This window comes from Neoarthrinium moseri, assembly GCF_022829205.1.
Source record: "Neoarthrinium moseri strain CBS 164.80 chromosome Unknown scaffold95_Wmoseri_CBS_16480, whole genome shotgun sequence".
NCBI lineage: Eukaryota > Fungi > Ascomycota > Sordariomycetes > Amphisphaeriales > Apiosporaceae > Neoarthrinium > Neoarthrinium moseri.
The window spans coordinates 18,054-42,644 of record NW_026055209.1 but is presented as its reverse complement, the minus strand read 5'-3'; the positions used below and the strand labels follow the sequence as shown (position 1 = coordinate 42,644).

The 24,591-nt window shown below is 52.2% G+C and overlaps 9 protein-coding genes across 9 annotated transcripts; 5 read left to right on the top strand and 4 right to left on the bottom strand.

Moving 5' to 3' along the window:
- Window positions 1-4,696: 4,696 nt before the first annotated feature.
- JN550_012810 (uncharacterized protein) lies at window positions 4,697-6,257 on the bottom strand (the record flags this gene model as incomplete). The annotated part of the gene is made up of 2 exons (XM_049311326.1): window positions 4,697-5,997; window positions 6,059-6,257. The coding sequence occupies 2 exons, from the start codon at window positions 6,255-6,257 to the stop codon at window positions 4,697-4,699; spliced, it is 1,500 nt and encodes a 499-aa protein (XP_049165211.1).
- Window positions 6,258-7,302: 1,045 nt separating this feature from the next.
- JN550_012809 (uncharacterized protein) lies at window positions 7,303-7,761 on the top strand (the record flags this gene model as incomplete). Its single annotated transcript, XM_049311325.1, has 1 exon — window positions 7,303-7,761. One exon carries the CDS (start codon window positions 7,303-7,305, stop codon window positions 7,759-7,761), a length of 459 nt encoding a protein of 152 aa, XP_049165210.1.
- Window positions 7,762-10,770: 3,009 nt separating this feature from the next.
- On the top strand, window positions 10,771-11,834 carry JN550_012808 (uncharacterized protein; the record flags this gene model as incomplete). Its single annotated transcript, XM_049311324.1, has 2 exons — window positions 10,771-11,583; window positions 11,637-11,834. 2 exons carry the CDS (start codon window positions 10,771-10,773, stop codon window positions 11,832-11,834), a joined length of 1,011 nt encoding a protein of 336 aa, XP_049165209.1.
- Window positions 11,835-12,516: 682 nt separating this feature from the next.
- On the bottom strand, window positions 12,517-13,071 carry JN550_012807 (uncharacterized protein; the record flags this gene model as incomplete). Its single annotated transcript, XM_049311323.1, has 1 exon — window positions 12,517-13,071. One exon carries the CDS (start codon window positions 13,069-13,071, stop codon window positions 12,517-12,519), a length of 555 nt encoding a protein of 184 aa, XP_049165208.1.
- A 584-nt stretch (window positions 13,072-13,655) lies between these two features.
- On the bottom strand, window positions 13,656-14,753 carry JN550_012806 (uncharacterized protein; the record flags this gene model as incomplete). Its single annotated transcript, XM_049311322.1, has 1 exon — window positions 13,656-14,753. One exon carries the CDS (start codon window positions 14,751-14,753, stop codon window positions 13,656-13,658), a length of 1,098 nt encoding a protein of 365 aa, XP_049165207.1.
- Window positions 14,754-15,223: 470 nt separating this feature from the next.
- JN550_012805 (uncharacterized protein) lies at window positions 15,224-16,809 on the bottom strand (the record flags this gene model as incomplete). The annotated part of the gene is made up of 4 exons (XM_049311321.1): window positions 15,224-15,919; window positions 15,973-16,321; window positions 16,376-16,422; window positions 16,480-16,809. The coding sequence occupies 4 exons, from the start codon at window positions 16,807-16,809 to the stop codon at window positions 15,224-15,226; spliced, it is 1,422 nt and encodes a 473-aa protein (XP_049165206.1).
- Window positions 16,810-17,701: 892 nt separating this feature from the next.
- Window positions 17,702-18,646, top strand: JN550_012804 (uncharacterized protein; the record flags this gene model as incomplete). The annotated part of the gene is made up of 4 exons (XM_049311320.1): window positions 17,702-17,764; window positions 17,813-18,341; window positions 18,389-18,549; window positions 18,611-18,646. The coding sequence occupies 4 exons, from the start codon at window positions 17,702-17,704 to the stop codon at window positions 18,644-18,646; spliced, it is 789 nt and encodes a 262-aa protein (XP_049165205.1).
- Window positions 18,647-19,548: 902 nt separating this feature from the next.
- On the top strand, window positions 19,549-20,877 carry JN550_012803 (uncharacterized protein; the record flags this gene model as incomplete). Its single annotated transcript, XM_049311319.1, has 1 exon — window positions 19,549-20,877. One exon carries the CDS (start codon window positions 19,549-19,551, stop codon window positions 20,875-20,877), a length of 1,329 nt encoding a protein of 442 aa, XP_049165204.1.
- Window positions 20,878-21,809: 932 nt separating this feature from the next.
- JN550_012802 (uncharacterized protein) lies at window positions 21,810-24,120 on the top strand (the record flags this gene model as incomplete). Its single annotated transcript, XM_049311318.1, has 4 exons — window positions 21,810-22,011; window positions 22,061-22,241; window positions 22,291-23,935; window positions 24,040-24,120. The coding sequence occupies 4 exons, from the start codon at window positions 21,810-21,812 to the stop codon at window positions 24,118-24,120; spliced, it is 2,109 nt and encodes a 702-aa protein (XP_049165203.1).
- Between the last annotated feature and the right edge of the window lie 471 nt (window positions 24,121-24,591).

The window sequence follows — 24,591 nt, the reverse complement described above, 5'->3', positions numbered from 1 at the left end:
GTCGCTCTGCTGATATGTGTGGGTGGCACTATGAAAGGCGGAATTAGCCCAAAGCTTCTCCCTCTGAGGTCAGAAGGGCAGCGTGAAGCCTGCAAGGCTTGATGGCTTCCTGATCTGTACGCGCAGCATCTCAAAGCCAGCCGCGAACAGATCGAGTAAACTTGGGTGCCAATGGCTGACTTGAAGAGCAAACATCTCGGTGCAGTGGCAGTCGAGAACCCCATTCCAGGTATACGACAAGCAGCCAATGCCAGCCATGTTACTCGGGATGGAGCTGGGCCCCGGGCTGGCGCAAAGCCAGGAACAATTATGACTTTGTACTTGCAGGTATACTCCATGTACATATGAGGCCTGATCCCTGTGATACTCGTGTGCAGTATACCATCACAGCACTACTGTGAGCAAACACCGCCCAAGATGGCGTGGTGAAAGACAGGGCGAGTGATGGCGGACTCCATTATAGGATTGGCATTGATCCACCAATTGTTGACCATACCCGACATGGTGACTGGGGTTGGGAGAATCAACACGTTGGCCCATCTGTCCTATTCCCGATGGATGCACCCAGGGATGTTGTATCGTCGATCTAGATCTGGGGAACACTCGCTCCACTGCAATACCTGTGACGGGCGCGAGGATGGGATGGGACAGACACAACCAGAGAGCCGTAGGACCAGGGGTGTCAAGAGGGGGGCCCCTTGGTGTGGGAATCAATCGAAGTGGAGAGTGGGATGAAGTGAGAGGAGACAATAGGTGGGAGTAACAAGTACGAAGAGAAAAGTAGGTACTTACTGCATGTCGTTTGCATGCTGGGCCGCCGGATTCTGGGAGTAGAGGTACTCCGGAACGGGGCCTACCTGCCACTGCTGCATGATCTGGACTAGCGTTAGCTCTCACTGCTGCCGCCGGATTGACTCTGGAGCACGGCCCAAAGAAAGAAAGAAGGAATTCGTATAACAGAGTTCATAGAAACATAGAAGGCCTTTGGCAGTGAAATAGAATGATTGAAGGGGATGGAAGGGGGTTTGGACCATGTTGGCAATAACTCAGAGAAAACATGTGGCTACCAGAGAAACTAGCAGGCTGGGAAACGGGAATTGGATGACGGGCGGGAGGGGATTTGGAGAGCAGGGGGACACGACACGGACGAAGGTCAAGTTCATCGCAGACAGACAGGTAGTCGCCGACATCAACGACCTAATTGAAAAGGAGTGAAGCAGGAAGGGGTGAACAGCTTGAATGAAAGCGGATGGGGCGGCCGTCTAGAGCAGAAGCACTGCACGCTGATGAACCGCACAGCATATACAGAGGAGACATCTCTGCCCGAGGACGTGGCACGACGCGTGCGCGGGGCTAAGGTGCAGATTCAGAGGAAAGCGGACAACTTACGGGCAAGCGATTGTCGGCTCAGGTCGACGGGGAAGTTCTGATCAAGAGCGTGGTAACCGGTCTGACCTGACGGCCAAGTCGCACACAAACAGCGATAGGCAGACGTGGTGGACAGCGCGACGCCGAGATGGACGGAATGCGTGCGTTCGTCTGTGGCCTCGTTTGGCGAGGCTGTAGATGTGCTAGGACTTCTGCTTGATGGGTCAGAGGGATGTGCGACAACACGATTGACCATGGACCAGGGCTAGGCCATGTGCTGCACAATGCGACGGCGAGTCAATGGATGGATGCCGAGGAGCATGTAGAGTACGAGACGGGGTTTAGGGCAGAACGGGTGCGGGCAGGTGGACAGAAAGTATTCCTCTGGTCGCAGGGAGCGCGACGAAAGTAGCGAGCGAGGTAGAGGGAATTGGGGCTGATGTATTCTCTACCAGGCCCCGTCCCAGGTTCGGGGTGGAGAGGAAAGCTTGAGGACTGGAGGTGGGAGGGGGAGGGGGGACTTTGGGGGAGGGGCGGGCGTCGGGCCTGTGTTGCGCAGGACCAGCCCGTGACCTTGACAGCGACCCCCGGCGCAGAGACGCGCGATGGTGCGTCTAGCTAAGGTCTAGGGGTGCAAAGTAGCCCACAAGTACTGACTTGGTGCAAGCTCTGCAGCGCGACATGCGCGACAACAGCTGTGTGCGTGTGTGCGGGATGGCCGGCGCTGCTGCTGTGCCGGCGCTCTCCTCGGCTCGGCTCCTCGCGGGCGCGAAGTGGGAGCACAGGGGGGCAACGGAAATACAGGATGCTGATAGATGAGAGAGATTGATGGACTTGGTGTTGTCTCGAGCCGTTGCTGAGAAGTGATGTGCTGAAGTGAGAGGAGCGGCGGGTGCTGGATTGCTGGGGTGGCGCAGGATGATGCAGTGGCAGTTGGCACCAGGTTGGTGGTTTTCCTTCTCTTCCCTTCCAGTGCCTTTTTGCCTTGGCTTTGGCTGCTGGTTGGACGAGTTGGGGTCCAAGGCTCTAAAAGTGGCGCTTGGCAGTTCTGTTTCAGCACCGCACGTACCTTTTTTATTTTATTCCCTTTGGTCCCCTGGGGGGTCTCCCGCCTCCTGCTAGCCAGCAACAATTGCTAGTACCGGAGAGATGGTGCGCGTTCAGTGAGTGGCAAGTAGAAAATGACGCGCAAAACTCTGCAACTATGAGGGCGCGCGGGCGCGGCTTGCAACGACTCCAGGGTGGGTGAGGCTGGGGATGATTTCACGCACGCGATTGCTTGCGCGTTATTCGCAGTGGTGATTCAGCGTCGACGACGGCCCAGGTGATGGGCGGAACCAGGCAGGCTACCACTCGAGATGCTGATGATGGCCCGGGGGAAGTACCTGCGATGAAAGTATCTTCGGGCTGGTCAAGCGGTTTTGGAGTGGCCCAAGATTTGCTCGGGGGTGTGGGTTCGGTTCTCACTCTGGCGCTGGAGGTGGGAAAAGGTGAAGAAAGTCGCAGGTAGGGGGGGTGTGGACTTGAAGAAGTACCTCGACTGTCTCTCTGGCCCGAGCTCGCGCCCACCCAACACGACGAATTGGGGGTCCTGTCAAAACCAACACGGTACCGCCCCCTTTGCCCCTGTCCCGGCCCCAGCCGGCTGTTGCCTGTCGCCAGCCCGCAACTGTCTCAGAGCCGCCTTGTACCATGTATCCAATGGGTCTCGCAGTTGCCCACGGCCCAGCGGCCGGAGGCTCTTTCTACCTACCTACTGTGGTACTGGGGTCACAGGTCGGCGCTGATTGGGACGACGGAGAACAGATCTCAGGCTGGTCGTCCCGAGGTCAGCCTGCGTCAACCGCCGAGAAGCATGACCGACCAGGTTTTGAGGGTCTCGGAAGTCTTGCCATAGCCTGAGCAGATTCAGTCGACACTAATAACTACGTACCAGGGTACCTTTCGTGCTTTGTAGAGGCCAAGGTCTCACGGTGCTATGGCTAGGGTTTGATTCACGACCTTGACGTGAGAGTCTGCTATTTACATAGTACCAACCTCGACCTAGGTGAGCCACCAGCGCGTAGATCAACAAATGCTAGGATCCTGGTCCGTTCTAGTCTGCGAAATCACACGAGCTCCCAAGTAAGCGCGTTGATGCTGTCACAGTTGCACTCGACGACACAAGAGTCGTTGTGGCCGGTACTACTGACTTGCTTGGCTCGGCTTGTTGGGGTTGAAGCTGCGGTAATCACCAAGTCACTGCAGAGGCAGGTAGAGTTACTACTATGCATGAGCAGTTGCAACTTGCAGAGCGTGTTGGGCATTGTACAATGATCTCGACGTAACAAGCAGACAAGTAGGCTGGATCTACTGTGTATTGCCATCGAATAGCAACTGTCCGTTTCAAGTCTCTCGATAGTTCTTGTCCCGCCTCCAGCTTGTACATCCATTTTTATACTATTTCGGGGCTGTAAATATTAATACCAACCGCCCAGACATATGTTTCCAAGGTTGTTAAAACAGGCACTCCACGCTGTACGTACAAGCACCCGTAGTCTCATGTTGTCACTAGCCGTTCTCGACCCCGGTGTAAACCCGAAGGCACCCTGGCAAGCCTGGCATCGATACGCACGGAAGGCTACTTAGCCAAGCTAGCAAAGGCCCCGCCGCTTTCGAGAGTGATAACTTGCAGCAAGACAAGTTGCGCTTCATCAACACTACACGAGGCGCAAATGTTCGTTCTCAAGCGACGGGCCGCCCATAGCCAAGAGGGAATCCTGGCTACTCTGAAGTATACAAGCTAGGAACGCTCTCTGCACTTGCATGTCGATTGCTTCCCTTGACCTTGGTGGATCTGCACTAGCTAGGTGCCAAGCTCTCGCTCCCCTGCCAAGTACCCGCTACTTTCTACACTCGTACTGCCAGCTCACGATGCTTGCAATATTTGCAGCTAGCCGTTGCTGCTGACTACGTTGCCGTGCAATTTTAATACACAGGTAGGTAGTCAGCGGGAAATAGAACGAGAGGTAAACGCAGTTACCTGCAACCTCGGTCATGTAACACTTCGACCGACCATCAATGCAAGATTCGTGCTTATATTCATCATTCCTGCCTGCCAAATGGGTGGCCGGCCGTATGCAACTAAAGCAGGCCGCCAATGGCCTCCACCTAACAATGGGCAGCTGGCTGTTGGGCATCCTGGGGCTTCAACTGACCCCTTTGGGCGACTGAGTCTTCGTAGGCGGCCCATAGGGGCGCATAGTTGTGAACGGGCAATTCAAGAAAGTAACATGTAGACATAGGTCGTGCTGGGAATGAGTATTTACTCAACTGGGTCGCAAAGTTTCTACTTGGCATGTACGCCAAAGACAACAGGTATGGGTCTAAATACGCTGAACTCGGCGCCTGTCGCCACCAAGGTACCAGGAATCTGCGGGTGCCAGTGTACCTCCTTCGCATGCTCCACGATGTGCTCAAACAGAAGTTGAGGGGGCATATCCTGCACCCCCGCCGTGTCCTTGCTTTCCTCGTCGTCCAGTTCGACAGACAGGTCCCACAGAGTGACCTTGTTGTCGCCGGCCGCAACGGCGATCATACTGTCGTCGGTCGGGTGCCATTCGATGCTCGTGATCTGCTCCTTGTGGTAGCTGAAGCTCGCGATGGGCGATGGCTTCTCGTCGCCTCCCTTCCACTGCCGCAGGTCCCACACACCCCATACGCCGTCGTCGTCTCCGGTAGCCAAGAGGTGCGTGGTCAAACGCGACCAAGACATGACGTTGACGTCGGTTTTGCTGACCGGCACGGTGATCGCCGGCTTCCTGCTCTTGCTCCGCACGTCCCAGACCCTGACGGTACCGTCGCTCGAGGCCGAGGCAAAGACCGATGCCTCCTGTGGACTCCACTGGATCTCCTCGACGCTGCTGGTGTGGCCCTGGAAAGCGCGGGTGTCGGTCACCCACCCGCCGCCATCCGTGCGAGTAGTCGCGTATATCAGGCCGTTGTTATCACCCGTCAACAACTTGCCACCGGGGACCAGTGGCGACCAGTCAAGGGCGTACCCCTCCGACTTGTGCGCGCGGATGGTGGAGAGAGGCTTGTTCTGCTGCGGAGTGATGACGGTGCCCGGGTTGTCAAAGGACTCCAGGTGTGGGGTGATGTCGTGAATGAGGACCTGGCCCGCTTCGGTCATGGTGGCGGTGAGGGTCTTTGGCGGCGAGGCGCCATCCTGTGACGGGATCTGGTGCGCACGTATGCGGTTCGTGGTTGCGTTCAAGGGGATCGACTTGGATTCGAGGATGGGGTCGGCGTCCTCGTCGTTCTCGTCGTCCGAGTCGGAGTCCTCCTCGTCCTGCCGCTCCATGCGGCTCAGGCCACTGAATTTCATGACCATCAACTGGTTCTCCTTCTCCCGCTTGCCTTCGGCTTGGGTGCCGGCAACGGTGTACATGGTGGCGGGATAGACCTTTTCACGCTTGTCGCCCAGGCCGTCCCGGATGACGTCGAAGGAGAGGCATGGCCACGGGGTGCTCAGGTTGTGGAGCAGCTCGTAGGTCCCCAGGTCGGGGGCTAGGTGCTGGCCGGCCTCTAGCTTGTTGCGGCCCACGATGAAGGTGCCGTTGCCGTTGTTGTCCACATCCATGGCGCCCGCTGTTCTATCCGGTCAGTGTTGCCCAGGGTCGACGGGGTGGGATAGAGCGCAGCGACTGACCTGCACGCTCCTCGGCTTCGCGCTCGGCGTCGGGTCTGCCATCAACGCCGGCCTCGAAGATCTCGTCCTCGCTCTCAAACTCGTCCTCGAATTCGTCCTCGAACTCGCCCATCTCGTTGTCAACGTCCATGGGCTCGGGCCGCACGCCGCCCTTCATGGGCACGTCGCCATTCTCGGCGTCTGCGGTACGCTTCGACATGGTCGCGAGGTCGGGAAGTGCGATTGAAGCAAAAGGCGCAGGGTTGGCGCGTTGCAAGAAAGAGGTGCACAGTAGGTCTAGAGTGGCGCCCAACGACCGCCGAGGGGCAAGCAGAGACAGACGCTATCGCCAGTCGCAAAATAATTTTTCTGCCAGACCCTGACCCCGCCAACGGCCAACGCCGTGGTTCCTTGGTGGGTGTCGGTCCACGAGCCCACTACGTATCGGAGGTTCGGTCGGATCTGCTCCACCATGGGCAGGCGGTGAAGATGCACCCCGAGGCTCTTGGTTCGCCTACGTGGCTAACCTTTGGAACGAAACTTACATCATTACATGTACATGTATACGTTGGTGGGAAGGGTAGGTACCCATGACAACACCGTACTCCGAAGCCTAGGAAGCCATGTAACTTACTTGCAAGCAGTGGGCTGTCAAACCGTGGTAATCGGTCAAGGCCAAGAACGATCATTCAAGCTACCGGTAGTAGTAATTTTGCCCGTTCAGCTACCATGGTATGTACCTAGGTATACAGTCTTGTCGAAGTCACTAGATAGGCGGTTAACATACTATGGTAGAGCTAGTTCTAGGTATTCCTTGCTGAGGTTTGCGCATCCACGCATCCATGCATTCGGGCAATCAATCTCGGCCTGGTGCAAACTTTTGTTACTTGAGGCGCAGCATTACACACCTAACCTGCAGCCTCTAGCGTGACTCGGACATTTCAAGGTACCGGCATACCTAGGCACTGTTCATTAACAAAACTCGGGCGACCTGGTCGAATACGCACCCCCCCACAACCCAACGCACCATGTACCCTCCCTTTCTCCCTCCATCTACGTCTCTCTCCCTCTCTCCCTCCCTGTGTGTGTGTGTGCGCGCGTGTGTATGTTACCGTCACCTGCAAAGCTTGACTGGCGGTTGCGGATAATACTCAAAGTCCCATCGTCACCTCTATGCTCCCAGGAGCTCCGAGGTGGTTGTATCTCATCTGGTCTTTCCAAACGTCCAAACTCTGCCGTATCACCTAGCACTCCTATTCTCAATAATGACCCAGGTCATTCAACTTGGCCTTCTCGTCGAAGCCGTCCTCAACGTGATCGGTGCTGCGGTGTTCATCAGATATCCAGCCTGGTGTCTATCATACGTCGTCTCTTCTGATACAGTACCACCCAGTGCCGCTGTGCTATGGCAAATTTACGGCGGCCTTGTCCTTGCTCTTACTATACCCATACTCCTTGTCATCCCCAATTCGCCGACTGTCTTTGAACAGCGGAGCCTCATTTTCAAGACTCTCACAGCGGGCGAGTTGGTCCTAATTGGTGTATTGAGCTGGCACGCCAGCAAGCCTATTGAAAGCGGATTTACTTGGTCCGGACTGGCCCTGAGCGCCATGTTCCTGCTGCCCGCACTCACTTGGCACTCTTGCGCTGCTTTTGTTCTGCCTGATCTTATGCGTCCAAGTACACGAATTAGGGATAACGGGGAAGCTAGGAAGGGTTTGTAGGTCAAGTCGTGTACAAACTAATAACGCTGATGATGGAACGATACTTTCGAATGCAGATAATCTGGTACTTCAGGTATTGCAATCTTCTAAGAGCTTGTTACATGGGTATCTCGGTGCCTTGCTCATGCCCTATGAAATTTTGCTCATGCCTTTTATTATTGAATGTTCTCGTAGCGTAGCAGCATTTGCACACACCAAGATCCCGTCAAGATCTCCGTACCCTTTTAAACCAACGGGGTTGTCCATCGCATGGCCCATTATAGCTGGATGACAGTGTCGATCTCTTTTTGTATTGTGTACGGCTAAGGAGTTTCTCTACCTTAGCCATCCGCTCCGAGTACCTTACTGGCACAAGTTGTTCTTGCACTATGCGATACCCATAGTGAACAAAAGTCTCCGCTAAGTCGACACAAAACTCGAAATCATACTTTGTGGGAAAGTCTTGGAGAACCGCCTGAACTAGGGTAGCGGCATGTTGACACAGCTTTTTTCCATTGGGACTGCAAAGATGACTTGGATCTACACCACGATCTAATAAGAATCGCACCGACGGTGCCGTTGGTGAGAATTTGCGTATACCGAAATAAACCGTGACTGATTCTCTCAATTAATTGCTAAGTGCAGTAGCAAATCATGAACCGTCGGACAGACGTTGTGGGAAAAGCTTTCCACCCAAAACGAGGCGTCCAGGAGCACCGCAATTGGCAAGAGCGGTGTCCAGGTAGTACGCGAGAAAACATTTGATTGTCACAGAAATTTGGCCGCCTTTGCGTTATAACCTCCATGGCCTTGTCTAGCTCGTTAAGAACAGGTATCAGGGACTCATGGCCATCCTCCCGTGCACAGATTGAGTGCCTGAGGATATTGGTGACCTGATGACGCAGATGCCCTAGTGGTGCTGTCTGTATGTTGCAGGTCTTAATTTGCGATAATGAAGCCTTGCAGAGGGATACATGTGCATCAAAGCCAGGGTTCACCAAGGTGCTCATCTGTATCCACACTTTCGGCTGTTGAAGGTAGTCGCGTACTGTCCTGTGAAGCAATTGAACACGCGGGCTATGCTTCACATTCGTTGTCTCGGGCCACTGCGTGTCATTCTTCCACGAGTTAGCAGTTACTAGTGTGCTAGGAGAATAACTGACTCCTCGGTGGACATTTTCCTATTGTCAGCTTCCAGCAGTCCTTTCGTCCTCCTTTCTAGCCTCCGTTTCATGACCTTGAGTCGCATGGCATTTCATCCCCCTGGAGCGGATTAGGCTCGAGTCTTTTCCAGAGCTCATCGTCATCGTTATCTGCAAAAGATAGATGGAGAAGCGTCAAATCCCCTGAAGCCCGGTGTATCTGGAAAAGCTGCGAAGACTGGCCCTTATACCGAGACTCTATACCCCATACCATGTGGTGCAATAGGGCCTCCAGCTCCGAGGGAAGTTCTTCTAGCCTGGCATGCAAGTCCGAGATTTTATCTCCATTTGATATTCCTTCCAAAAGGGACCGCACAGCCAGGACCACCCAGAGAAAGACACCAGCCGATCTCTCAGCTATCTCCTTGACAAGGCTGTCGGCTAAACCGGGAATACCAGATTCAAGCTCCTTGATACCTGGATGTTTCTCAAACTTTCGCGTACGAAGAACTCTATGTCTGGTCGAGTGAGATCCTGAAGTGTAAGACTCGGAGACTCGTGAAAGGCGTCCTGAAAGACTGGCCATGGACGACTGGCGCAACAAAGCTTGATGTTGGGCAACTGGACGAGAGACATCAAAACTGCAACGAGTTCAATATGGTTGCCATTGAATTCGTCTAACCCGTCAATTGCTACGAAAATGCGATACTGTGAGAATATTGGCTGCGAAAGCCGCCGAAACGTTCTCAAACACTCATCCACACCCCACGGTTGTGGGTCATCGCCAAACAGATTGAGAATTATCCAACGTTCTGGAAACAGTTCGCTCATAGCAGTGTCGGTCGTCAGCTGACTCACAATGTCGTGTAGTAGAGATCTGAGTAGTCCTTCGATTGACATCTGCATCTCAGTCCGGAATTCCAGAAATAGAAGCTGGCAGTGAGCGAAGGGTGGCAACCTGACCACATCAGGAGACAGTCCTTCGTCATAGGGTTGTCATGCATAAACTTCATCAATGTTGACTTGCCTGACCCGGCTTTGCCAGTGATCCAGTATACTCCGTCCCCTTCTTGAAGCCATCTTGGGAAGTTTACGCATGCCTTGGAATAATGCTCCGAGTCCTCATACACCCACTCAAACGTCCTTTTCATTGCTTCTGCGTTTTGTAAAGTAATAGTTAAGTTGGTATTACAGCACCTGGCTCAGGGAGGTTCGTACGTCCATGCATGCGGTCCAAGTATCTTATGCAGCCCTAACGACGCCTCCAACGGCGCTCCAATCAACAGGGCAGGGACTCGCTCCAGCTAAGAGAACGCCAGTCCGCTAGAGGCAAGGTGCCACGGTCGACACGAGCAGCACGGGCCCACAGGAGAGACAAGGGCCCACGGGGGGAAGATCTACCGCTAACAAGGTCGGTAACTCGATCCAATGTCCTTGAAGGCCTTGACCCCCCGGCCCCCGGCCCCCTGCCCCCCTGACCCCAGCACCCAACTCGCTGTTGCTGGCCCTTTCGCCCTGGCAACGAATGGTTGCAGCAGCGCTGAATCCTTGATTTTCGACCACGGTCGGGAATCCGAACGACCTGACGACGACAGACTTTCCCCCATCACCTCCGCCCAGCCAAAAACAACGGCTCTCGACGCTGTAGTCATTCGCTGCAAGACGTCTGTCGTCCCTGTCCATCGTTACTGAAGATCACATCTTAGCTATCTCTCCATTCGTTCCACTCGTGGTTCAGACACAGCCTCCGCCAGCCACCGACGCGCTCGCTGTCCAACCCGGCCTTGGAATTCAGCCCGCGAGAGCCTCCAAAGACCATCGTCCGACTTCTCCGTCTCCGTCCCCGTCCCTGTCCCCTTTCCCGGCAGTCATCAGTCGCTCACTCGCCATGGGCGGCTTCGGCGACTTCACCACCATCTGCGAGACGGCGCCTCTGCCGCTATGCGCCAATGTCGGTCCCATAACGTCCATCTCGAGCGGCGTCGGCATCGAGCCCGACTGCTTCGCCCGCAACATTGAGCTGGCCAACACCATCATCTTCCAGGGCGCCTCGAGCTTCATGCACATCATCGCCCTGATCATGACCGTCATCATGATCCTCCACATCCGTGGCAAATTCACGGCCGTCGGGCGCAAGGAGATCCTCGCCTTCTTTTACTTCTACATGCTGCTCAGCTTCTTCTCCCTCTGCGTCGATGCCGGCGTCGTCCCGCCCGGCTCCGGCCCCTATCCGTACTTTGTCTCCATCCAGTCCGGCCTCATCTCGTCCCTCGTCACCTGCCTCCTGATCAACGGCTTCGTGGGCTTCCAGCTGTACGAGGACGGTACGCCGCTGTCTGTCTGGCTCCTTCGGCTATGCTCCTTCGCCGCATTTGCCATCTCCTTCCTCGTTTCACTCGCCACCTTCAAGCAATGGGCAGGCCTGAGCCCCGTGAACACGGTCGGCTTGTTCACCGTCTTGTACCTCCTGAACGGCATCCAGCTGGTCGTCTACGGCGCCCTCCAGATTCTGCTGGTTGTGCGGACTCTTCAGGACCGATGGCCCCTGGGCGACATCGCCTTTGCCGTCTTTTTCTTCGTCATCGGCCAGGTTGTCCTATACGCTTTCAGCTCGACCATCTGCGACGCCACAAGCCACTATGTTGATGGCCTCTTCTTCGCCACAACCTGCAACCTACTGGCTGTCATGATGATCTACAAGGTATGCCCCATCTAATCTCCCACTTTCTTCACATGCTGACTTACCGCGCACAGTACTGGGACTCAATCACCAAGGAGGATCTCGAGTTCTCCGTCGGCACGAGGCTGAACAACTGGGAAGTGAAGGAGCTGTTGCCGGAAGACGAGAGGCGGACCACTATCTACGCCGACGAACCCAGTCCCTACGGCCAATCAAGTGCTTACGACCGGGGCTACTCTCCCAACGGTGGTAACAGGATGTCGAGATACTAGATGCCGGGCATATTCCAAGCTTGGAGAGTCACTGGGCGGGGAAAAGGAAACATGTGGATAGCGATCGTTTGGGCTGGAGAAGGGTGATTTTATGACAGCAGGACTTGGTGCGAGTCTCGTTACACTGCATTGGCAAGGGGTTTGTGGCGTTTATCTGATCACATGGGTAATTGAATAGTTCTACCACAGCGCGTAGCCAACTCTGAATGGGCAATGATCAACGGGTAATAGTATAGCGGAGATCCATGATCTCTTCGAACGCTGTGTCTACACGCGTCCGGCTTTGGGAGGGAGACGAGACGAGACGAGACGGACATTTAGCAGCTGCAACGACCAGCAGCGGAACACTGAATCCGAACCACCGGCGTAGCAAGCACGCAGTTGATGCTGACGCTCCCCTGTCCCTGTGACATCAAATCACGATGCTTCGTCTAGCTGTCACGCTATCATGTGTTCGAAGCAAGCCGCAAAGGGATCGATAACGAGCGGAGAGTCTCAGTGACTCTGTGGGCTCGGCCATCCGATGTCGAAGGCACCTAGACCTTCGTATGCTATCAGAGCACCCCGTTCTGTCAGGTTGCAGGCTTCATTATCTGTGACAGGGTTGCGAAGCGCGAGTCTGGCCAGGACGCACCGGGAGGACGACGCACCGGCTACTCTAGTATTTGCGCGTCTCGGTGCACTAGCCCTCGTCGTCGCCGAAACTCAACTTGATCTTCTTCGCCCTTTTACTGCCCTTCTTGGTGCTCTTTGCCGGACGATCCGTGTCCTCCTTCGGATTGTCCCGCGAGAGGGCCTTGGTAGCCTCTACAGCTTTTGCAATGTCTGCGTCTACGCCACTGCTGCGCTCCTTTTCCTCACTTCCTCCGATCACGCGGCCGATCTTGCGTTTCCGGGCGGCGCCAATGACGGCAACCTTCTCCGACTCCTTATCGACGACTTGATCCGTGAGCTGATCCGAGTCCTTGGAGCTGGCTACTGTCTCATCGCCATCCCTGGCCTCCGTGCTGTCGAGTTGATCGGGCCTCAGGACCACCACGTTCCCTTCCTCGTCGACGACGACGGGCTCGTCCTCGGCTTCTTCGCTGGCGCTGCGGACGCGCCCTGGTCTTCTGTGCGCTGCAAGAATGGGGTCGGGGGTGTGGGCGTCGGATGTCTGCTGGCCGCGCAGCCGTGCGAGGAATGGCGGCAGGCTCTGGTCGTAAGACAGGTTCTTGGAAGTGATTTTGTCGGGCATGTTCCACACACCACACAGACGGCGGCCCGGAGGTTGAGAAGGCGCGGGGCTACAGGCGTGCGGTGGGAGTGTAGTGTGAGATGGAGGTTCCCAGGTGCCGAAAACGAGTCCGAAGAACACCAATCGGTTGTCAAGGCAACCCCGCAAGCTGGTTTGAGCAGTTTGGGTATTCGTAAGACCAACGCAGGACTGTGAAGATCAAATGAGAGGGTTGACCAACATTTGCTGGCTGGGCCTGGAGGTCCGGACGGAATGGTCCTGGCACCTGCGTCTCGCCCGTGACGGGAAGCTGGTGTGGGGCCGCCGGACCAAGGTTGGAAATCCGCCAGTCCATTATTCCACAGGACTATCTATGTGAACACAGTTTGCGAGCCCCGTGATTGTCCAGTGCGAGATGTGCCGTGTAATACACAACTACCTAGAATGGCCGTTGTGCGCGTCAGCTAACCCTCCAACAGTGACTTCTAAGGAGCCGCTCCTCCTTCATATTCGAAGCACACAGCGGGGCCTGAAGTATGAGAGTAAGAATGAGACATGTATTGTAAGTCTGACTCGGAGCCTCTGTGTCCAGATATCTAGCCTCCTCACCGAATGTTTCCGCCGGCCTCGTGAGGGAGCTTGTTCCCGGCAAAACCCTGTACTGCACTGCCAATGGCCTTCATGTCTGGGTCTTCACCCTCTGCCGTGGTCCAGTCAATTTGCAACACTCCTGCTGGTGGCGCGACGCCCTTTCTCACCAACGCTACAACTTCGTCTCCTGGGCCACCCAGAAGTAGCCTGCTCTGTTCCCAGTCACCATAGGCTTGCCACCACCATTGATGAGTCACACCATCTCGTTCCTTGTAGCCTGCGTTCCCGTCTGGCCCTATGCGCCTGGTCCATGGCTTGTCCACAATGTAGTGCAGGCAAATGACCTCTTCATCCCGCCATATATTCTCGTGCCAGTATCTCATAGTTTTTAATGCATTATACTGCCATCCAAGAGCCTTCCATTTGGAATCAAAGTAGTGCGCCAGAAAATCTTGATCAGGGAACTTAAAGGTGGATAGCAGGGGTGTTGTGTTGAAAAGCGAGAGCATATCGTCCCAAAGCTCCTGGGACGGTCGAAATACGAACATCCCACCGTTGAGCCATCTGTGTGTTCTGGGTCCATCAGGGGACGGCTGGGTAGGATGGCTGAGTGCTACTGGGTGAACAATGGGCGTGTAAGCGCAGTTCTCTGTTCGCCAGTCGTCTGGTGCCCATGGGTCCCCGTCCCGGTTGCAGACACAGGAGTGATTCGCAGCTAACCATCCCCTTGGCATCTCCCCCATCTTCTCAAAGATGGAGTCGACATCTCCGAAGACAGTCATATCTGCATCGAGGTAGCAGACGACATCATACTCAACAAGCTCGAACACTCTTAGCTTTGTCCAGGTGTCTTCAAATCGTTCCGCAATGAGGCTAGTCCTTCTCCCTTTTGGTGGCAGAAGAATCTCGCATTGTCGCAGAGTAAGATTGCCGTGAAGAGCCTCGTATTCAAGCGCACGAAAGGCATTATTCGAGAGAGAAGCTGTCCAAAGAACAACCAAAGGGTACCTGCTTCCATGCTTCCGAAGCGTGTGAGCCAAGACTACCACACCTGCAAGATAACTGCTTCGCGTGATAAGTGTGGCGTATGCACGTCGGGTAGAGCCATCCATCGCGGTTGTCAGGAATGTTTGTTTAGCAAAATACGCGAAGTATCGCCTGCGGTGATGGATGGTTAACGAGGCCGGTTGGTCTCAGCATCTACTACGTCATCCGAACCTAGCATTCGTTTTGCCCGGTCATGTGCACTGGGAATGCTCCTAGACTTAGATTGCACTTTTACATGTTTTGAAACACATCTGATAAGTCAAGTGAAATTCATAGCTGCTGCACCAATACATCTTAAGCTCGGTTGACACTCAATGTCACATTCCCTGTGAGAAAATGATCCACACTCATAGGGTAATGGGCGAACATATTTTGATATGCTTGATAGACTAATCGCACACGATATACTCCTGCAAATCCATAATCTGTTTCGAGAAATCTGGTTATGCACTGAGTTCATGAGGTATTCCGATACCAAACACATCGCATTCAGGTTTTGCCACTTTTCAGCACACTCGGTGTGCAAACCAAGGCCTTATGCCTGGACTCTGATGCCGTTTGTGTGGATCTTTGAATGGCTGTTCTTACTTGGATTGAAGGCAGCCTTCGCCTTCTCCAACGAAGAAGCGTCACCATTAACATGACCGTTCACACCATCAGTGGGTTGCTCTTTTTGTAAGAGATCAGCTTCATCAGCAGTCTCACGAGCATTGGCAGCTTCCAGTACGTTATCCGTATAACCAGTATCACTGGTATCGACGTAAGCCTCTAAGCCGGCACCCTCCCGTGGTAAAGTCTTGCAAATCCGTTTGTGTTCAACCAGTGCAGACTTGAGTTCCGTGTCGGAAACGTCGTTTAAAAATTTGCAACTTCCTAGAGGATTTGGCACTGGTAGGCGCAGTTGGCCATCCCTTGTTTTGAGGATGGCGGTGGTTCCTTTCTCAAGAACATCATCGTCAAACTGAGGGTGATCAAGTGTAAGCCCAGCTCTGGAGAACAAGGCAAACAGGCGGCGATGCTCAGTATCGGTCAGAAGACCCCTCTGCTTTGCTAAGGTCGCCGAGTACGCCATATCAATTGAGATAGCATGACCATGTCGCAAAGGGGTGTCGGGAATGAGTTCGTGCAGAGGAGACCAAGTGTGGCCGTATGCGATGACACGATCCAAGCCGATTTCGTGGAGATTCGGAGACTCAAGTTTCAACATTTCGTATATACCTTCACGGTTGATCTGATGACATTGTTAATCAAAAGCCAATAGTACTCCTGGGTATGGAAGCATACAACGTCTGCCGCCTTTCGAACCTCAACAGCCGAGTTATCTGCTCGGCCGAATTTCGAATCGATCAGCTGCTCACAATACTTGTCAAGAAGGTTAAAGACCTCGAGGTGAGAACATGAAGAAATCTTGATCAGTTCTGCAAATCCGTTTCGGACCTGAGCAACTGGTAGAGTGCGAAGCATCGTGAAGTCTAAGAAAGTATGGACAGGCGCGTGATACGCTCCCAGGCGGTTTTTGTACCGGCCGTAATTGACAGCAACTTTGATGCTGACGCTGGCATCGATGAGCCCGATGACAGTGGTAGGCACACGGATAAAATTGGTGTTTCTCCGGTATGCAGCACAAGCAAACCTGGCACGTATTATGAGCTGAAGTTTAGGATATCAGAGTAGAACGGGTTCGTACCCTGCAACATCGGTGACCAAACCACCTCCAACCACCAAGACCGGTTCCTGTGATCTCACTTTTAGTTGAACGTCGAAAGGCTATGGAGAGATAGATTGCAATACCTTTCGAATAATGCCGAAGTCTGTCATTGAGTCGCAAATGCCCAAGAACGTATCGATTGTCTTTGCCTTTTCCCCAATGGAAGTCTTGTGGACCGTCAACTGCAGGCCGAAATGATGGAAATATTGCTCCATCTTTTCCCCATAAAGTTTATAAACATTCTTATCTGTGACAGCAAGTACTCGGCCCCATGTCTTGTAGCAATCAGCAAGATTGGGTTTGGTGGTGTCGAATACTCCATCAACAAAAGTGAAATCATATTCGATTTTCTCGTAGCCCTCGACGTGGAACCCAGTCTTCGTCTCGGATACGTTCGCCTGGAGATCGGACATATTTTCTATTATAACTTGAGCGAAAGATGAGAACGGTTAAGAAAATGTGATCCCTCAGTAATGCTATATGAAGTTAAGATTGATATAGGCGTGTAGAATTCCTGCGATGATTTAAGCCTGATGGAATAATTGAAATCATTAATTTCGAGGAACTATGGGAAAGTATAAGTCTGCCCCTGCTTCAGGGACAAGAGGGGATGAGACTACTAATCCCCAAGTGTCTTCCCAAGCAAATAAAGGCGTCATCAACTATTGTATGGAGAAACAGTCCCCTTTGTTCCCCCCTGTTTCGAAAGTAGACGTCTTCGACACATCATGAGAATTTCGTTGACGCTTGCTAGCTAACGAATATTCCCGAACATCTTCAGGAACGCCCTTTCATTGCTCGATATCACGCGTAGCGTGAAGTGGTGTAGACCCTAATCTACTCAGGCTTGCTTAGAAGGAGACCTCAGCTCACGATTACATGCGCTAAATACCAGGAATTGAGTTTGTACCACGTGCATAGTTGGATCTTAGTCCCTTACAAGGTTTGGGCGAGCAGATCAGCGGTCTTGTCTTGATGCGTGCAATGTAACAGTAAGACCAGAGCAGCTTGAGAACTTGACCTGATTGGTTGGAATATGTCCGCGTCACAATTACTAGGACATTCTTGTAGGGTCACAGAGTCAATGACTTCAGGACACGGGACAGTGACACCACGCATTCCTGCGAGACTGCACGTGGCATAGAGAAAAGTTCATGGGAAGCTCCTTGTAAAAATCACATGTGTAAAAGCCATGGTCGTTCAGACAGCCGAAACACGCGCGAGGAGGCAATGCTAAATCTGAATCGACAAAACGCGCCGCGGTAGACTTCATTCGCACGACCACACACCTAGGTAGATTTCCCCATGGGCAAACTACAGAAGAACGGTTTCCAGGGAGAGGCGTATCAACCTCAAGAAGAGGTCTTTGTATGTATAGACATCATTCCGGCTCTACTACTCTAATGCATAACCTAGTTCAACGATGGTCGCGAAATCGCTCTTCTTCACTATGTCTACAGCCACCCAGAGCTGGAGAACATGCGCGGGCACCCTCAGAAGATCCTCGATGCCATTGACGAATATGGCAGGACTAAGAAGTATCTTATGAATATCGGCGAATATAAGTCGAAAACGGTTGTCGACCTGATCAGGGAAGTGAAGCCGCAGACTATGGTAGAAATTGGTGCATATGTTGGCTACTCTGCTATCGCTTTCGCCTCAGCAGTCAAAGATGCCGGCGGCAGGCGATACTATAGTTTGGAACACAACCCCGAGTTTGGTGCCGTGACTACAATGCTCGTGGATTTAGCGGGGCTCAGTGACATTGTCAAGGTTGTTATTGGGTCCAGCTCGGATACTCTGAGGCGCCTGGCTAAGAATAGAGAGATTGATCATATTGATCTCTTGTTCCTCGACCACCAGAAGCCTCTTTACACACCAGATCTGATGCTGTGCGAGGAGCTTGGCCTAGTAGGACCTGGGTCGGTATATGCTGCAGACAATGGTCAGAAACATACTACTCCCAGTTGTTTACACTGCTAACGTTTCAAGTTGTCAAACCTGGAAATCCTCCTTACCTTGAATATGTAAGGAGCACCGTAGCGCAAAAAAAGAAGCGTTTTGCGGCCCTCGGACACGATGGACTGAAAGGGAACCCCAATCTCGTGTATAAGAGCGAATTTGTTGAGGGCTGGGAGCCAAGTGGAGTGCCTGTAAGTTTCCATCTTATTTCAAGTGATTCAAGTCATTGAAGTGCCCAACTGACTTCATTAGGACGCCTTGGAGATTACGACGTGTGTAGAATCCTGAGGTAACAACTCTCGTTGTTCATAGATTATACCACTATATAAATACACGATGATTGTAAGGCAACGTGCTACGCAAAGATGGCCGAAGTCTTTGAAAACGGGTAGTGACAGACAGTGACAGCAACTGCAATTGAAACTCGCCTCGGAGTAATCGCCGCGAATGATTGAGTATCTAGGTGAGGATATACATTCGAGTCATGTAAAAATTGAGGCACTTCGATTTTGGGCAGATATTCTCAGCAGTGAAGCACGACGCCTCTGTGAGTGGTTAGGATAATATTGATCAGTCGTTGTACGTCACATTCGGAATGATATGGCAGACAATGTTTCCAACGTCGATGCATTCGACGTTGGAGTCCTCAGCTAATGCACGCGTTGCGTGTCAATGTCATCGTCATACTATCAAGGGGCTGATGAATCATCACTGAATGAGGCTCAGACGAGGGATGGGTTGTGATTGGCTGTGGCATGTAAGCGCCAGCAGCATGTTAGTCTTTCTGAAGCGCTTTGACTTAACCGGGGATTTCCATTGGAAATCTATCCGATTATGCAAAAACGGGGGCTATCAACTAGACCGTCTTCGAAATCCGTCGAATGTGAATTACTTTACGGTTTCAATTTATCGGCACAGTATTCTTGGTGACCCAACTTCATTGTTGCAAATCCTTCGCTATTACAAGCAAGGACTTGATGAGAGCTATCATGGCATGGACATCGTCCACTGACAGTATTAAGGCTGCTGGTCTCATTTGCACAAGTATCTTGCTATTACCCTGGACACTTGTGTTTGTGTCCATCCTGAAATGCATACAGCTTCTTTTTTCACATTTGGGCCCTCGTCGAAATAACTCGAAAGACGCCTTGGTCGCGCCTCGAAGGACTATTCTGGTCACGGGAGTCGGCATGACTAAGGGATTGACTCTTGCCCGTGCATTTTATCTTACTGGCCATCGTGTCATCGGAGCAGATTTTGAGAGCACCGGCATCCCATGCTCTGGAAGATTTTCACACAGCATTTCTGTGTTCCGAACTTTGCAAAAACAGAACGCAGCCAACACTAAAGCGGAATACACACACCAGGTTCTGAGGATAATTAAGGATGAGGGCATAGATCTTTGGGTTTCCTGCTCAGGAGTAGCCACCTCGCTAGATGACGCTAGAGCAAAGGAACTTATCGAAGAATCTACTCCGTGCAAATGTGTTCAGTTTGGAGTACGGGAGACGGCGTTATTGCACCAGAAGGACTCTTTCATGCGAGAAGCAGACCAGCTCGGCCTTGCAGTTCCTCAGACCTATAGCGTGTCTTCAACCGAGGATGTACTTCAGGTTCTGTCAAATAATCGGAACACTTACCCGGAGCGGAAGTTCATTCTCAAGACTGTCGACGTGGACGACGTTCACCGAGGAGATATGAGTCTGCTCCCTTTTCGGTCCGACTTCGAAACACAAGAGCACGTGGTTCATCTTCCAATATCGCCATCTAAACCTTGGATCCTCCAAGAGTATATTCCAGGAGGCGAAGAGTACTGCTCTCACTCACTGGTCGTCCGAGGAGAGGTCAAGTGTTTCGTGGCATGCCCCAGCGCTGAGCTGCTGATGCACTACCGTGCCCTGCCACGAACCTCTCCACTCTCGAGAGCGATGCTTGCTTTCACGCGCGAGTTCGTCTTACGCTCGGCCCACCCTGAATTGCTCACCGGCCACCTGAGTTTTGATTTCATGGTCAAGGATACCTCAATTAGTGAGAAAGGCCTTGCAAGGTCAATATACGCAATAGAATGTAATCCACGGGCGCATACGGCTGTGGTACTATTTGCTCAGAAAGGCCATGAAATGGAAGAAATGGTTGAAGCTTACATCTCCACACTCGAAAAAGCACCTGCAGACCCCCAAGTGGTGTTCCAACAGGACGGATTAAGCGAAGATTCGATCATAACACCATCCAGTCCCCTGCCGCGCTATTGGATTGGCCATGATCTTGTTAGTCTGGTATTCCATCCCGCTATTCACTGGGTGATGGGGAAATTGAAGGCCTCCGACTTTCTAGAGTCATGCGAAGTATTTGTCGTTCACGTTGTTTCGTGGAAGGAAGCCATTTTTGAGACTTGGGATCCCGTTCCAGTCTTCGCTCTCTACCATATCTATTGGACCCTAACAATCTTCTCGGCATGGCTATGGGGTCAACGGTGGAGCAGGCTCAACGTCAGTACGACAAAAGTGTTCGCAAGTTAACCCCTATGTCAATTGTTAGGCGCATTAAGTCATGCCAACTCTGCCCGTTGTGCCTGCTGATTTCATGTGATGACTGAGTTTGGAGCCGAAAATGATTCACTATGAAAAGAGAAATCTCGGTGTGCTGCATTGCTTTATCTACACAACACCACAAACCGTAAGACCTGAGAAAACCTGTATATGCAACTTTGATCGGCCGAATTTGAAAGTCTGGCCTCAGTTCTGTCACCCTGAGCTAGGGGATACAGATTTTGCCTCGTTCAAATTTCCGCTCATCGCTTCCGGTTCTTGGGCCTGCAAGAAGGACTAATTGTCTAGAGTCTTCGCGCTATTGTGACTTTCGCGATGGACTTAAGTCTAAAGTCGGTAGTGCCACCTTCCCTTAAATCCACAATTCACGGTCATGATGGTCATATTCACTTAACCGTCATTGAATTGCCGGCATTTGACTATGCAAAAGGGTGGGCTACCCTACGTAGATTTTAAGCCGTCAATGACCTCATACGTCGTCGTAGATTAATTAGTATGAGAACGATCGATACTAGAGCATAGAGGGAGGTACTCCTCTCGGAGAACCTACAAGATTTCTATTGGAGCGAGCGACAGCTGAGTTCTTTGGTCATCCCGTATTCCAAAGTTGTAATAAGCGCGTAAGCATACCTTGGCTGGGCTCTTGGGAGAGCATCACTTCGCCGCCAAAGAGTCTGGTTTGTCGATCGCATCTATTGTTAGAGCAAGATGATAACGCACTCGTGTGTTACTTTCTTCGCCCATTCTGCCCACCACCTGCAGCGCCGCCGTCTAATAAGAACAAGTTTTTCGTGCCCACCAAGACATACCCAAACAGCCCATATTGAACCCTGGTTTAGGGAAATCCCCAGGAACTTATAGCCGTCTGAAATCAAATAACCTGTCCCTAATCCCCGGTCGCAATGCCCGCCCCAGAATTAAACTATTTTACCTGTACGCTCGGAGAAGCCGCCTTGTGGAAACGAAGACAAGGACACCAAGAACAACAGGCGTATAAGGATGTGATTGAGCTGGTAGACTTACAGGCTCAAGAACTTCCCGATTCAGCAGCCATTGGATTCGCCAACTTTGTTGATGCAGATACCCAAGCAGAGACGTTGCATCGTAAGTTCTTCTTTGTTTCTCTCGTACAGATATGCTAAGCCACCAATAGAGCCGTCCCTTCTATCCTTCAGAGAGCTGAGCGAATTCTCCGTGCAAGCTGCTGCTATCTTGGAACAAGCTGCCCCTCCTTCGTCATCAGAAACAATTGGTCTGCTATGTAGTAGCAGTCTCGATTTCCTTTTGACTTGGCTGGGCCTCATGCGGTTGGGACATACAGTATTTCTCCTTGCGTATGTCTGATATATGAGAATATAGATAAACTGCTGACCAATATTACAGTCCACAATTGAGTGCATTAGCAATTGAACATTTGTGCCACAGTGCAACAGTCAAATCCATTTTTGCCGGACGATCTGAAACGAAGCTGGCCTCCCAAATGCCAAACAAAATATCTATAAAACCCATACCGAATTATTATTACAATAGTTCCAAGTCATATCCGCCGGGAGATATCAATATTGCAGTGTCACAGCTGGCCTATCTCCGCCATACCTCAGGCACAACATCAGGGTTACCAAAGCCGATTCAGCAAACGAATTGGGGTGCCGTTGGCGCTCTGCCTCGACTCACTGGAGATTTCAAGATTGCAACTTTCTCTACCACACCTTTATACCACGGAGGTCTTGCGGATTGCTTTAGAGCATGGACGAGCGATGCTATGGTATGGTTCTTTCCAGAAGGACTTGTGCCTATCACAGCGAAGAGCGTAGTTTCTGCAATTGAACACGCACGGACTATAAGTCCCTACCAAATAGGCTACTTCACATCCGTGCCGTACGTTCTACAATTGCTCGCTGGCCATGACATGGGAGTAAAAATCTTGCAGACAATGGAAATAGTGGGCGTGGGTGGTGCAGCACTTCCCTTATCAGTAGGCGATCAGCTTACCAGCGCTGGCGTGAACCTTGTTTCTCGTCTGGGAAGTGCCGAATGCGGGTTTCTAATGTCTTCACATCGAGACTATTCAACAGACACCAATTGGCAATACCTCCGCCCAGCATGTGATGAAGATCTACTTTCATTTGAACCACGAGAAGGCGGGTTATACGAGCTCATAGCTAAGCCGGGGTGGCCACTCAGGGCTGTAACAAATCGGGAAGATGGATCTTACGCTACATCCGACTTGTTTCAACCACATTCTAGTATAGGTAACGCATGGCGTTATCACAGCCGGGCAGACTCTCTAATAGTTTTGGCCAACGGGAAAAAATTTGATCCTTCACCCATAGAAGGCGCCTTGCTTGCTTCCACCAAGGCCTTGGAGGACGTCCTCATCTTTGGCACTGGGAAAGATTTTCCAGGAGCCTTGCTATTTCCAGCTACAGCTACAGACGAGTCAACTGAAGAGGAAGTCTTATCTGCTGTATGGCCCATTATCGAGCGTTCTAATCCAAATTCTCAAAGCCACGCCCGGTTAACCAGATATGCTTTGGTCGTGGTTCCCAAGTCTGGAAATGAGCCCGCACTTGAGAAAAGTAGCAAAGGGACAATCATGAGACGGCAGGCAGAAGAGCGGTATAGCAGGTTTATTGAATCTGTCTATGTCAGCTCACCCGATCAAAGCTTGAAAGCGGATGAACTTGACGATGATGAACTCGTGGCTGGTATATTTGGGAAGTTCACACAGGTTGTTGGTCGGAGTATCAGTCTAGAGGGAGATGTCTTTCATCAGGGTGTTGACTCAACTGCTTGCATTCAGATTCGAAAGCTTATTGAGTCTAGCTTGCTTCCGGACGGGTGTGCGCCATTACCTGCGAACATCATCTATGAGTGCGGAAGCATTCGAGCGATAGCGGACTATATAAGAGCCAACAGACAAGGAGGTGATAAACCAAAAGGGGCACAGCGAATGCCACCGGGGGCTGATGAAATGGACGAGATGTGGGATTTAGCAGAGGCGTTCAGCAACTTCAGTCGTCTAATAGTACGTCCCGCAGGTTACCAGCATCCGCAAAATACTGTTATTCTCACGGGGGCAACCGGAGGACTTGGCGCCCATCTACTGCATTCGTTACGTGTGGACCCCAGCGTCTCCAAGATCTACTGCTTGCTGAGAGCTCAGACTTCCTTGGACGCCCACGAGCGGATTTCAAAGGGGCTATCATCTAGGGGTTTACCAGGATTGCCGGACACAACATCTCCTCCAAATCGAGCAAGCAAAGTTGTATGCCTCCCATGTGAGCTGGCTGAGCGGAATCTGGGGTTGACAGACTATTGGAGATGCCGACTCAGCAAGGAATCTACTGTGGTTATCCATGCAGCATGGACAGTGAACTTCAGCCTGCAACTAAATTCATTCAAAGACCATCTGCAAGGGATACAGAATCTGCTCTGCTTCGGACTTTCTTCAGGAATCCACTTTGCTTTCATCAGCTCCACCGCTGCAGCTAGTTGCTTGTGTCCACCGATACCAGAGAGAATTTCATGCCACCCGACCGGCGCGTCACCCTTGGGGTATGCAAGATCTAAGTGGGTTGCTGAACAAATATGTGCTGCGGCAAGCGATAGGTGCAAAGCCAACCTTGCCCAACATACGCCATCCCCGAACATATCTGTCATCCGTGTTGGGCAACTCTGCGG